Raw genomic sequence first — 14551 nt, 5'->3', positions numbered from 1 at the left:
GTCTATAGCTTCATTAGGAATAGCTCAGGAGTTTAAAGGGTGGGTGAATGTGGCCCTAAATCAAATTAAAGCCCAGCAGCAAGGTTTCTGAACTTTACCCTCCTCTGCTATCACTGCAGACTGGCAGGGTCACCTACAGAGCACTGCTTAGCCTGTTAATGAAGTAATGTTCTTTTTATTTGAGGGTCCCATTTCGTAGGGGAAGATTTCAACCACTACCCCTTGTAACTCAATGTACAATGGGGCAATGTGACACTGAAAAACAAGGGGTAGGGGTAAAAATAAGAAATGGGATTGGTCCCAACAGTGGCCCTGCTGCACTAAAGTTCCTCTTGCTATTGCTGCTACTGTAGAAGTGCTTAACACACTTTGAACGAGCTTAACAAGCAAGAGGAAAGATCTGCTATGACCTTTTACCAAAAAAAACACATCCCTCTCATCATCCACTGTGACTAATATATTGTTGAACTTCAACCCTGGTTAAATTAAGGGAATCATATGCCTTCAAAGAGGGGGGATGACACAATTATTAATTATCGCCCACCCCTAATTCTTCAGTGATACAAAGCTGTCGGCTATATGCTTCTTGTTTGAATTGTCCCGTTCCACCTTAAATGGTGGAGCAGTTGGGATGCCTGAGGCATCAGAATGTAACTCCTGCACCATTTAAGGTGGAACGGGAAATTTATCTAGCTAGCTACCGAGACATCAGCAAACTACCAGTGATTTTCTACACTTATTATGAAGGACCATAATACACTGAAAAGACCTTAAACTAAGATAATACAATGGTTATCGTAATTTTTTAACGGAAAAAATACTCAAATTTGTGTTTTTTTTGGTTGCTTGCGTAGCTATCTTGCTGGTTTTTCTTTTTTTCTCATAACACTCTATTTGGAGTGTGAACCTCTGTTTGGAGGGCCATGTAGCCCTAACACTTCGCCCTACCCCTCTATCTCAACAAAACTGGGACACCCTACCCCTAGACTTGAACATGCAAAACTGAGGGGTAAGGGCTAAGTGGTAAGGGCAAGAGGTGAAATGGGATTGGGCCTTGATCAGGAAGCTGTGGAAGCTGCTTTCTGACATACAATTCCACAAAAATACACTGATAATAAATACTGTTCGTGTACATAACAGATGTGTAAAATACCACTTTATTCCAGCATTACATTTCCTGTCGAGCATTGGGTCAAATTCAGGCTTCAAGTTTAGCAGTACCTCTCAGGCTGGGTTGGAACAGGTCTCAAAGTTGCAGTATGGGTTGGGTTTGTGCTTCAATTTCATGCCTGTGCAGACCTCTATATTCAATTGAGCATTTACAGAGGACTTTTATTTGCGTCTTGTACATGACAGTCTTTTGATGTATTGATATGAGGAAATCCAACTAGTGCTTTGCCAGGAAATAAAATGCAATCTAACAGGATAGCTATTGATTAGAGGCTGTATTAACATCTACTTTGTGCATATTAACTACAAAATCTTTACTTCAGAATAGAGTCAGTTTGTCTTTATTTAGAGCTTTTAATTTGGTGATGGATAGGAATCGAGAGAAAATTAACACATTACAGACTCAGTGCTCTGGCAAGGGTTGTGCATAAAATTATGATGAAATAAAATAAAGTGTTCTGGAAAATGCAAAGTACTCTACAAAATCACTAATTAGCTGTAAATGATGCCACATAGAGCTGATTAGTGATGTATTATTGAGGTGTTAGTAGGACTCAAAAGAAAATTAGCACATTGTACACCCAATATTGTGCACAAGATTATGATTTATAACGCATAAATAGAAATGCTCTGAAAATGCTTATTTGACCCTAGTTATTGCTTAATAAAGTAGTAATTAGCAGCCTGTTAATTACCAGCTACTGCCTTGTTAAGGCTTAACAGAAGTATTACATCATAAAGTCTATTACTTACTAAAGTCTATTATTCAGTATCTCCATGGAAAACAATGCAAACTGGCTAAGCTATTCTTAAGTTATAAGAGGGAGGCATGGAAGCCTGGAACTGCCGTCATCCTTGCCATTTAAGGGGTTAAAAAAATCACACAATACTGAAAGGTCTCTATCAATTAAACATATTTTTCCTGGAATCATACATTTAAGACTGTTCAGAGTGAATGTGATGGTCTTACTTAGCCCTCATCAGGTCCTGGTCTTTGAGGGCGGAGCCCTGCAAGTAGATGACCCTCTGAGCCCACAGTGGGATGTGCAGGACCCTCCGCACCTGGACATCTATCTCTGCTGGGCACAGGATCACCACGTAGTAGTCCTAGCCACCACATACAATTAGTTATAGTTAGAGTTCTGCAACTCAAATCCAGTTCAGTTCTCGAGGTGCAGTCCTGTTCTTCCTGATAACCAGAAGCTGGACACAACACTGTCCACAACACTGTTCATAACTCATCACATTTCTAGTTAGCAGGACTGAATGTAAAATATCTACAGTACCACTCCAAGGTTTGAACACACCTGAATAAATGTATTCCTTTCAAGTGCCCTACATAAAATAGCAGAGAGCAAGTGCTCGGCATATGTTTATCTCCTTCAAGTCTGCTGGAAAAACATCTCAGGTGGCTCTTCATGAAGCTGCTTGGGAGAATGCCAAGAGTGTACAAAACTGCATCACAGTTATTGCACAGCTTTGATGTCTTTACTGTTATTCTATAGACTTTTTTACCATACATCACACTGGAAATATGCTACTTACAGTGAGAAGCAAAAATACTGGGACTGTGAGTTAAAATGAGTTATTATTTATTCATACCATTTGTATTCCAGATCAAAAGATGTGTATGAGACTACAGTGCATTTTATTTCTGGGCAAAATTGTCCAGATTGGGCATTTGATGTGTTTATTGCTCCAATTTCAGTTGAGTACTGGGACATACTGATTTTGACCGCTTAGGTGTTCAATGTTCCCTTAATCGTAAAATATATAAAAGAGCTGTGAAGGTGTAGGGTTGAGAGTAGTCACTGGTGTCTGCACTGGGGGTCTGTTTTGATGTAAGAGGTCTAAAAATCGATGAAAACTAGACAATTGACTATGATGGAAATGCAAGCGATTTTAAACATAAGATTAAAGCAAATACCAATTGGAAACACTGCAGAACAACTGGGTGTTCTACAAACAACAGCATGGAATATTTAGAAAAAAGAAAGAAACTACTGGAAGTGTAGTCAATTTGAGACAATCTGGCCATTCCAGGAAGACCACAGCAGCTGATGACAGGAACATTGTTAGACCTGTAAAGAAAAACCCAACAATAACAATGAATGAAACAAAAGCAGTCTGCAAAACGCAGGGGTGTAAGTGTCAGTATTCACCATCTGCAGAAGACATCAAAAGAAGGAATACAGAAGCTACACTGCAAGATGCATATCTCTCATTAGCACCTTTAGGAATTTGCAGTTACCAAAGGTGTACAAAAATGATCCAGAGGAATTCTGGGGCAATCGTCTATTGATGGATAAGGTTGATCTTTATCAAAGTGATGGGAAAAGATGTATGATCCAAAGCACACTACTTCATCTCTGAAGCATGGAGGAAGTAGGCCTGGCTCACAATCTTCACTCTAGTTCATCCCAAAGGTGTTTGATGGGGTTGAGGTCAGGGCTCTGTGAGGGCCAGTCAAGTTCTTCCACACCAAACTCACCCAGCCATGCCTTTATGGACCTTGCTTTGTGCACTGGGGCTCAGTCATGCTGGAACCGAAAAGGTTCTTCCCCAAACTGTTCACACAAAGTTGGAAGCATATAATTGTCCAAAATGTCTTGGTCTCCTGAAGTATTAAGATTTCCCTTCACTGGAGCTAAGGGGTCTAGGCCAACCCCTGAAAAACAACCCCATAGCATCATCCCTCCTCCACCAAAATTTACCGCTGACACAATGCAGTCAGGCAGGTAACGTTCTCCTGGCATTCACCAAACCCAGACTCGTCCATCAGACTGCCATGTAAGGAAGTGTGATTCGTCACTCCACAGAATATGTTTTCACTGCTCCAGAGTCCAGTGGCGGCGCTTTACACCACTCCATTCAATTCTTGGCATTGTGCTTGGTGATGTAAGGCTTGCATGCAGCTGTTCAGCCATGGAAACCCATGCAATGAAGCTCCTGGCACACAGTTTTTGTGCTGATGTTGATGCCAGAGGAGGTTTGGAACTGTGCAGTTATTGATCATCAAAGCGTTGGCGACTTTTATGCACTATGCACCTCAACACTCAGCGACCAGCTCTGTAACTTTATGTGGTCTCTCACTTCAAGGCTGAGTCGCTATAGTTTCTAAACACTTCCACTGTTAAATAATACCACTCACAATTGATCGTGGAATATCTAGGAGGGAAGAAATTTCGAGAACTTTCTTGTTCCAACAGTGGCATCTTATTACAGCACAACGCTCAAACTCACTGAGCTCTTCAGAACGACCCATTCTTTCAAAAATATTTGTAAAGGCAGACTACATGGCTAAGTGCTTAATTATATACACCTGGGGTGAAGATACTGAAGGAAACACCTGAATTCAATGATTAAGGGTTGTGTCCCAATACTTCCATCCATATAGTGTACAAGGCTGCTTCTGGAACTGCTTCACTGGTCACTGATGACGTAACTGGGGATGGTGGCAGCAGAATGAATTCTGAAATGAACATAAACATTTCGTCTTCTCACGTCCAAGCATATGCCTCCAAAGTTAATAGGCAGAAGTTAAAAATGCAGCAAGACAATGACCTGAAACATACAGCACACTTAAGCAAAGAGCTCATCAGAAAGAAAAGGTGGACAGTTATATAACAGCCAGGTCAGTCTCCTGATCTGAACTCAATTGAGCGTGAACACTGAGACCAGAACACCACCAAAACAAGCACCGACTGAAAGAAGCTGGTGACTCAGTGGGTCAAAGAATGGAGGAAGTCTTTGCATGAAAAGGGTTTGGGACCAAATCCTGACTTTAAACAGCTTCATTTTCCTTTCAGTTTATCAGCCTCAACTGAAATTGGAGGAGTAAACATAACAAATTACATTTTTTTTTCCCAGCATGGTTTATGTAAAATAGAAAAACTCTGTTTTCTGTAACTCATTTCACCTCATTGTCCCAATATTTTTGCTTCTCACAGTCTAATTCACCCAAAAATGCAAATATAACACAGTGCCACATTTCTGGTACAACGTCAGGATTTCCATGTGTATGAGAGTCGACCTGCGTCAGAGAAGAGCGGAACTTCGAGGCTATATTGCTATGACAACAATTCGTTCCATCCCCTTCTGCATCCGCAGCAGCTCCCACACCATCTGCACAAACCGCTTTCCCATTTACACTTCAGAGTGCGTGTCGTGTTACATGTCATACGACATCCCCAGGAGGTGTAGCGGCAATCAGAATAAAAACACAGACATGTCACTAACGTTTACGTGACCCTGTGTACGTACAGCCGGATGGAGGGGATGAACAGTGCTTGTGGCTTCGGCGCCTTCACTCAGAAATAGATCTGACGATTTACAGTAAAACTGCTGTAATCCCACTGCCTGAACCGCAGCTGCCTGAAGCTCCTGCTGAGGATCAGCCCTGATCCCTAACTAGCACAAATCTACTCTCACATACACACATATTTGGTGCCTACAACATATACATTTGCATGCAAAAGTTTGGGAGCCCCGGTTAAATTATATACTGTGTCCTCTAAAGAGAGCACACTTCTGCACATTTTAATGCACTATTACTGTGTATTGGTGGAATTAAACATATTTGAGGGGGGGCATACAATGTGCCCTTTTGCGAAAGTTATGGCACTATTTTTTATATTTTATGTTTTATTATATGCTTAATAAAATTTGTTAAACTTAGCAAATAAATAGAAAGTGTGCTCTACAATTTGCAGAAAACTGACATATGTAAGTGTGTTCACTGTAGAGGACGTGTTTACTTATTTTCACTTAGAAAATCAACAAAACGTAAACTGACTAGGGGTATTTGAATGTTTGCATTCGACTGTACTGTACATTTTACGGCATTTGGCAGACGCTCTTATCCAGAGCGACTTACAATTTCATCATTTTTACACAGGTAGGCAAAGGTAGTGTTAGGAGTCTCGCCCAAGGACTCTTGTTGGTAAAGCGTAGGGTGTTTGCCCAGGCAGGGATTGAACCCTAGCCTACAGCGTGGAAGGCAGAGATGTTACCCACTACACTATACCAACCACGCCTGTACCGTTCATAAGCTTTGGAATGGCTTGTCATATTAACAATTTTTGCCATTTTATACAGAATAACAACATACTATGTAGGTTAAAAAGTTCAAACCTATCAAACCTATTAACCCTATTATCTATTGAGGGGAATTCCACCCAGCTTTGCAAAATGGTTCATAAGTACATTATTATTTGTCAGAGTGGTTTGATGTGAAATACTCAATTTTAAAGAAATCTGTCAGAATTGTTCACAGTGGTTGTGATAGGAACCAGACATGTGAAGCATTTAGTGCCTCTAAAAGCTCCCTCACAGAAAGTTTACACATGAAACATTTCAAATACCCTGTCTGATGCGTATTATCATATGTTCTTATTTAAAAAAAACAGTACCCAAAATAAAACTTACTTTACTTCAGGTTTTCCACTATTTTAACACCATCAACATTGCATATAAAACTCAATTAACAGTGTAGATTCACTGGTAATTTTGGTCAATGAAATGTTTATATCTGGGTTACAGACATTGCAACCTCTGGTTCCTATCACCACCACTGTGAAGTAACCTGAGTCTGTGAGTTTTCTACAGTGCAACTTGCTTTAAGGTGTTTGTTTCTGGTGTGTGAAATAAGTTGAGGACTAAGTTGAATTGATTTAAAAGTTGCATTGTGACTTTTAAATCAGGTATTTATTTAAATTCAGATATGTATTTCATGGATTTCAGTACTACGTATGAAAAAGGCCCAAATTGAGCTACAACTGTCAGGTTCTATGTGTTTTACTGTTCACACTGCCACACAAATTTGTGTCACAAATGAAGAAAAAGATCAGATTTGGGTTTTTAAATGCAATGTGAACAACTTCCTTGTTATTAAATGTTTCACTATTTGAAATCTTTGGAGCTCAACAGGACTGGCATATTATTTTAAACATGTGGTGAAACTGGTTTCATATTATTGAAAACAGTGATTCCAAACTTTTGAACAGTATATTCTGTACATACACTCACATGCAAACATACACTATATGGCCAAAGGTCTGTGGACACCTGACCATCACACTTATATGAGCTCGTTGGATATCCCATTCTAAAATCATGGGCATGAATATGGAGTTGGCCCCCCCTTTGTGGCTATAACAGCCTCCTCCACTCTTCTGGGAAGCTTACCACAAGATTTGGGAGTTTGTCTTTGGGAATTTGTGCCCATTCAGTCAAAAGAGGATTTGTGTGTTCAGGCACTGATGTTGGATGAGAAGCCTGACTAGCATTTGAAGTTCCAATTCATCCCAAAGGTGTTCAGGGGTGTTGAGGTCAGGGCTCTGTGCAGGCCAGTGGAGTTCCTCCACACCAAACATGTCAAACCATGTCTTTATTTATGTTTTATGCAGTAAGGCACAGTCATGCTGGAACAGTAAAGGGCCTTCCATAAACTGTTACCAAAAAGTTGGAAGTGTAAAGCTGTCTAAAATGTCTTTGTCTGCTGTAGCACTAATATTTCCCTTCACTGGAACTAAGGAGCCCAAACCCTGAAAAACAGCCCCAGGCCATTATCCCCCCTCCTCTGCCGTTGGCACTATGCATTCCAGCAGGTAACATTCTCCTGGCATTTATCCAAACTAGATTCGTCCAGCAGACTGCTTTAGTCAAGTGGCAGCTGCGTTAAACCACTCCAGCCAATGCCTGTCATTGCGATCTTAGGCCTAGGCTTGTGTTCAGCTGCTCAGCCATGAAAACTCTCATTTCATGAAGCTCCAGACGCATGTTTCCTATTCTGATTGTGCTTCCAGAGGCAGATTGGAAGTCAGTAGTAAGTGACGCAACAGAAGATAGATGATTCTTATGCACTACATGCTTCAGCACTCAGTGACCCCGCTCTGTGAGTTTGTGTGGTCTGCCGCTTTGTGGCTGAGTTGCTGTTGCTTCCAGACACTCCCATTTCACAATAATAGCACTTACAGTTGACTAGGGTAGATCTAGCAGAGTAGAAATTCCACAAACTGACTTGTAGCAAAGGTGGCTTAACAGCACCACATTTAAAGTCACCAAGCTCTTCAGTACAACAAATTCTACTGATATTTGTATATGGCAAGGGTGCCCAATCCCGGTCCTGGAGATCTACCACACTCCAGAGTTCAAATCCAACACACCTGGCTCTAATACTCAGATGCCCCTGAAGGCCTTCATTACCTGGATCAGGTGTCTTTGATTAGGGCAGGAGCTAAACTGTGCAGGGTGGTAGATCTCCAGACTCTGGATTGGGCACCCCTGGTCTATGGAAACTGCAGGGCTATGTGCTTGATTTTATACATCTGTTATCAATGTGTGTGGCTGATATACCTGAACTCAATAAATAGGAGGAATGTCCACGTACTTTTGGTCACACAGTGTTTATACATGTTATCAACATGCACATTTATGAATATGTCTACATACACGCACACAAGCTTATCTGGACACACACACACCCTGCCCACACACCTGCAGTCTAGGATGGGCGAAGAACTCATTGAGGAAGTCCATGAGGAGGTCTATCTTCAGGCAGCTCACACACAGTACCACGTGCTTTTCGGTTTGTGCTCTATAGCGGCTGTAGTTTCCTCCTGACTTCTGTCTCTCCATCCACAGGAAGGCCAGCTGCTCAAACTGAGGAGAGAATTAAACCGGACATCAAACCAACCTCACGCAAATCCTTCAGAATAGAGTCTCACCAAGAAAGCCAAAAGACAGGAAATGACACACCAACGTCTGAGAAAATGACAGTAATAACAGGCTTGGGTACTTTGGGGTGTGTGCGTATATTTAAAACAGGGTGCTGAGAGCTGACATCTAAGCACTGTTGGAGAAAAACAAAGGCTCTTATGAATACAGAGCCTGATTGCTTATTGCTTATAAGCTTATTTACATGTTTGGAGTCATTGTCATTTTGCTATACTAATGTAATATAAATGAATAGTTACATTATAATTACACAGTTACATAATGAATTGCTTTTACATTCAACAGATTGAAGTTTGGGCTTCTGACTCTTTTCAGCTTGTTCTGATGTCAAAAAATGACAGATACAGCACTGTGCAAAAGTCAGAGACCACCCTTTCATTTGTTTATTTTAAACAGTTATAAAGTACAAGTTATTTCATTTTCAGAAAAATAAATATCCGAAAATTACTCAAAAACCATAACAATTAATATAACTATTTGTTTTGGTATTTAGTGTGTCTGATCTTTGTCTTTGCTAACTCTTGCATACTTTTCAGGAGACTCAGGATATTTTTCCAACATATATATCCAAAAATCAGTCTTAGAAATTGGTCACACTTTCTGAATCTCATAATCTAAGAAATCCTGTTGACAAATTTACATTCATCAGTCTATAAAACTTTGTCACATCTCAGATTTCCAGTTTCAGTGTTATAATGCAAAGTCTATTCTTTCTTATCTATGTCCTTTTCTCAGTAAGAGCTTCTTGAGAGCTACACATCCTTTCAGACCCATAGTGTTGAGTTGTCTTCTCACAGTGGAAGGATGGACAGAAACAGCTGTGGATTTTTTCACAGAGGAGCTTGATTTTCTCCTCTCTCTCAAAGATGAAAGCTTTAAGCAGGGTTTATCTGATGGGGACAGTTTGAGTGGTCTTCCAGGTCAATTTTTTGATTATTGTTTGAACTCCAGTTTTGGATTTTATTTTCATTTATTTCACCTTTGATCTTCCTTATGCAAGTGGACCTTCTCCTCAAAAATCTCATTAAAAGTATATCTGCTTCTTTTAGTGAGCTACAAGTGAGAAATAATTCATATGCAGGTTATAGCTGTGACCTCTAAAGGTGAAACAAGTTCTAATACAGAAACACCAGCAATAACAGTAAATAATCCCCCAGATATTTCCCACTGATTGACTCCTCTGACTGCTAACATATTTCAGCTTGGCCATTATTGTTGATAGCTTCCTCACTCATCACTGTCAACTTTCTAATAACTTCCAGTGGACGTGGCTGTCTGAAAACAACACCACTTTATCTTCATAAATCAATAGCTGGGCAGCTGCTGCCGTATTTTATATTCCTCCCTTTGAAATCAAAGACAGAACATACAGCCTGTGCTGACAGTTATGAATAACAGACAAAGTGTCCTCTTGGGAGAAAATGGAAAATGCACTTTGATTGTCAATATATTGTGATTTTAGAACAAATAAAATATTCTATGTGTTTAATAGATTACTGAGTGCAGTTTATCATAACTGTCCTAAAGAAAGAAGAAAAATCTTGTTCTTTTTAATGTACGTTCATGTAACAAGATCTTAGATTATAACAGGATTTTAAATACAACGCAACAGGCAGCTGGCATTTTCAAAAATAAACAGGGGGAAAAAAAGCGTTCCGATATGACAGCGACAATCTGTGATTTGTTGCACTGCATTTAGTCTGTAAACAGGTCCATCCGGAAAATCCATAGGCCATAAAACGAGCAAGGCGATAATGGTGAGCCCCCTCCATTTCCTGCTGATGACTTGGGAGACACTGTGTATTCAGTATGGGGTAGGGATTTTATAGATTCATATAACAGTATACAAAAAAATCTATAATAAAAAAGATCTTCAATAGCACGGCTGGGCATCGCCTCAGCGGTGTGGGCGTGAGTGGGAGAGGCATGGAGTGCATTAAGGGATTCTGTTAGAAGATTTGACATGCTCTTAATAGGGCCGGTGGGTGCTGTCTGGTGCTGAGTGGTCTAAGAGGAGGACACTTGGAACAGAACGTTTAGGGAAATACTGTGGAGGCGTGTGCATGAGCACTGTTGACTCGTGTCGGCTTTAACGTGTGCTCTGAGGCTTCTGTGGATTGCGGATGTAATGTGTCTGCTTTCCATAATGTGCAGGTGGGAGAGTGGGAGCAGCAGGAGTGGCACTATGTGGCAGAGAAAACTGCAGATATGCAATACCGACTGGGTCCACAAGAGGCCGCCAAAGTAGTTACATAATAAATATTTCATCGTATTTCATTGTGTGTCTCATTCAGGCATGATGTATGGAGCTTAAACAAGAAGAGTAAAATTATTTTATTTTCCAAATCTGATAACATTGTGTGCACGTTTAGCGACGTGACATGATTTTTACCTTAGATATATCTAAAGCTGGCCACTGCATGTTTTCAAACTGACTCTAGGCAAGGTAGGGCAGGGCAAGTTCATTTATATAGCATGTTTCACACATAAAGGCCATTCAAGGTGATTAATATAAATAAAAATAAAAGAACATAATACGAGGTGCTTACATGTTTCAAGTAAAATAAGAAAACCAATAAAAAGGGGATTTTCCAGTACCCTAAGTGAGGAAGACCACCATCTATAAGGTATTAATCACACCATTTGATAACAGTGCTAGCATTTAACCTCCAAGGGAGTTGAATATAACTAGCATAACAGTTATATTTGAGTCATTTCCAGCACCATAAGGACAGAATGGTGAAATTAAAACTGTTCTGTTGGATTTGAATCTGTAGTTTGACTGTCCACCTTAGTTATCTTAGTGAGCAGGTTACAGACCCAGTCAGTGCCACACACCTCAGTATAGGTTTGATTCTGAGTAACTGTGCTCTGCTGACACAAGTGTAGTTGATTAAAAACTAATGTCAGTGAAAGTAAAAGTCGAGTGGCCGTTGTTGGAGTGACAGAACATCAAAATTTAACCTGTTCTGTCGTGTTTGGGACTGTAGTGTTTTGGCTAAGCTACCAAGAGCTTAGTCGGCAGGCCAAATGTGCCACACTACAGCACAGGCTTCAATCCATCTAACTGCCGCTAAAATGATAACCATTTAGAGGACATGTCTGAGCGCAAAGTAGAGTGACTGGTGTTAGTGTGAAAGCTGTGGTGTGTGTATCATTCGCTCCAAACCGTGGCTGAGCCACTACCATGCTTCGTTTTCCTGAGGTTTTCCCTGGCTCTGATTTTCCCCTCTTTCTATCAGCACCCCCTACTGGTGACCTCCCACACCGTCAATCAGTGAGTGGAAAGTGTTTATTTAGCCGTTCAGATGTGGAATAGAAATTTAATGTCATAATTTTGAAATTAAGCTTCCTTTTTAAATACAGTGGTAAACCTTCTTACTGTTATACTGCTCAACCCTGTTTGCACCAAAAGTAACACAAAAAAACCTTTGAAGTATTTCTCAATCCTGGTGTTAACATAACAGTGGTAGTATTTAACCTTTATGGAAGTTGATTAAACCTACACAATTAAAAATGAGGGTTCTTCAAGGGTTCTTTAGTAAAGAAAATTCCAAAAACATACACAAAAACCCTCCATCAATCTGAAGAACCCTTTCATGATACAAAGAACCCATTAATCATACAAAGCGTTGTTTGAATGTTCATGGTTCATTGAGTCTGGAAGTTGATATCTGCCAAAGAGGGTGTTTTTGCACATGCCACAAGTGCAATTTTATTACTGCATATTTTTTAAATTAATCAAATATAATGTAACTCTGCATTAACATCAGCAGATAAACATTTGCATACCACTGTAGAACTGATTATATCCATATATCAGGATATTTAAAAAAGCCCTATTGTGCTCTAAAGCTGATTGATTTTTAAAACGGGAATACAGGCCAACCTTATGCTGAATGAACCTAGCATGTGCACTGAGGAGAGCAGGCAGAGGTGGCTGGTTAACCAAGCCTCCAAGAGACCCCTTGAAAACAACACAATCCTAAGAGCTCAGCAGGTGATCTGTGTTTTTTTCCCCACACACACACACACTCACAGACGCTCAGAGAGTGAGGAGAGACTCTCGTGTTCTGCACAGTGACAAGGGACATAATCATCAGAGGCCCTTAGGCAGCACAGTCACGTAGTCCTTAGTTTAAATAGGTGTTCCCTGTGTTTTTACAGTGGTGTCTCATGAGGATAAAAAGCACACGAGACATTATGATGCAACTAGCGAGCATCAGGTCCCAAAACATTGCTATAGTGAGCATAATAACCACTAACTAGCCTAATGCATTCTGGCCATTTGAAATTTCATTAAATCATTAGAAAATGACCCTGTTCCATTACCACAGAGAGAGAAAACAATGTTTTCTGTGATGAAAGACAGACTCCTGCACATTACTGTTTATTTGCTGTATTTAACATATTGGTTTTATTACATTTATGGCACATTTTATATTTTGTGTTTTATTTTTTCAATATGTTAATTAGCAAATAAACAGAAATTGTTGCGCTGTCCATTGACCCCTTTGCAGCAGCTATGAAAGATGCAATAGCTCTTTTTGACTCATATGATTCATATGTTAGCGCCCATGTGTCACAGACAAGGCCCGCGGGGCAGATCAGGCCTGCGACACAATCCTATCCGGCCCGCAAAATTAGTTCAATTTTCTATTAATATTAGCCCATTTCACAATGCGCTGCGCCACAGTCCCCAGCATGCACTCAACGTAATGTGCGCTCTGACTCTTCTACCCCAACAACAATCTACACAATTCTACGCAATTCCACACGTCATATCACCAAACACGCTAGCTGCATTTCAGCTTCAGTTCAACCAGTATGAGCACCCAACGTCAGTTCAGCAGCTGTATTATAAGTATTAATGAACTTGAAGCAAATAAAGGATGCCAGGTGTCTAGTTCAGTCAGGTAGGTTTAAAGGACTGAGCTTCTGGGGACATTTAAATTTGGAATTTTTAAAGTATTCATGTAATATTTCGAGGTCTACTACAAGTGTCTGTATTTTACTGCTGACGTTTTTGCGTATTTTGAATAACAATGGCCAGGTCGGGTTACAGCACAACATTAACCTTTTCAACTCCTTGAGACCACTGGTGGTTCTAAAATGCACTTTGTCATATTCTTCTTAACTTTCATATTACATAAGCTACATTCCAAAGGTGGGTGTCATATGAGAGCTGTAACTGTCTTCTTTCCAGTCAAATAGATGGGTGATGTAATTTTAAACACTTTAAAAAAAAAAAAAACTGTTTTTTTTGGCTACTGAAAGTCGACCCATTTTTCCACAAATCTTGGCTATTAACTATAAACAGATGGCGTCTCTTCAGTGATATACTCTATTTAATATTTAATATACTAAACTATTATTTTTATAAAATAATACAAAGAGCGTCTAAGATTTTTGGCTTTCAGCAGTAAATTGTAAGCATATAGCGATATGTGTATGATCATAAAACCCATGTTCTGTTAATTCGAGGGGAGCTTTTTAATAAATAAACAAATAAATAAATAAATAAATAAATAAAATAAAAAAATTACATTTATTTCATGCAGTTACTGAATAATTTGCCTTACGATTTGATCATGTAAATTCAAATGGACAAACCAAAATATATCCTGGTCAATAAGAGGTTAAT

The 14551-nt window shown here is 39.8% G+C and overlaps 1 protein-coding gene across 1 annotated transcript in view; it reads right to left on the bottom strand.

The window, feature by feature from the left end:
* Nucleotides 1-14551, bottom strand: part of LOC118806084 (potassium channel subfamily T member 2) — a 154556-nt gene that overhangs the window by 65709 nt on the left and 74296 nt on the right. Inside the window, exons 11-12 of the mRNA XM_036567408.1 lie at nucleotides 8668-8832; nucleotides 2141-2277 (exon numbers count right to left, since the gene is read on the bottom strand). Of these exons, the coding sequence (XP_036423301.1) occupies nucleotides 2141-2277; nucleotides 8668-8832 (302 nt within the window). The remainder of the gene's footprint in view (nucleotides 1-2140; nucleotides 2278-8667; nucleotides 8833-14551) is intronic.

Source organism: Colossoma macropomum, unplaced genomic scaffold (assembly GCF_904425465.1).
Source record: "Colossoma macropomum unplaced genomic scaffold, Colossoma_macropomum, whole genome shotgun sequence".
Taxonomy (NCBI): Eukaryota; Metazoa; Chordata; class Actinopteri; order Characiformes; family Serrasalmidae; genus Colossoma; species Colossoma macropomum.
The sequence above is the reverse complement of the archived record's forward strand: the minus strand, read 5'-3'. Positions and strand labels throughout refer to the sequence as shown.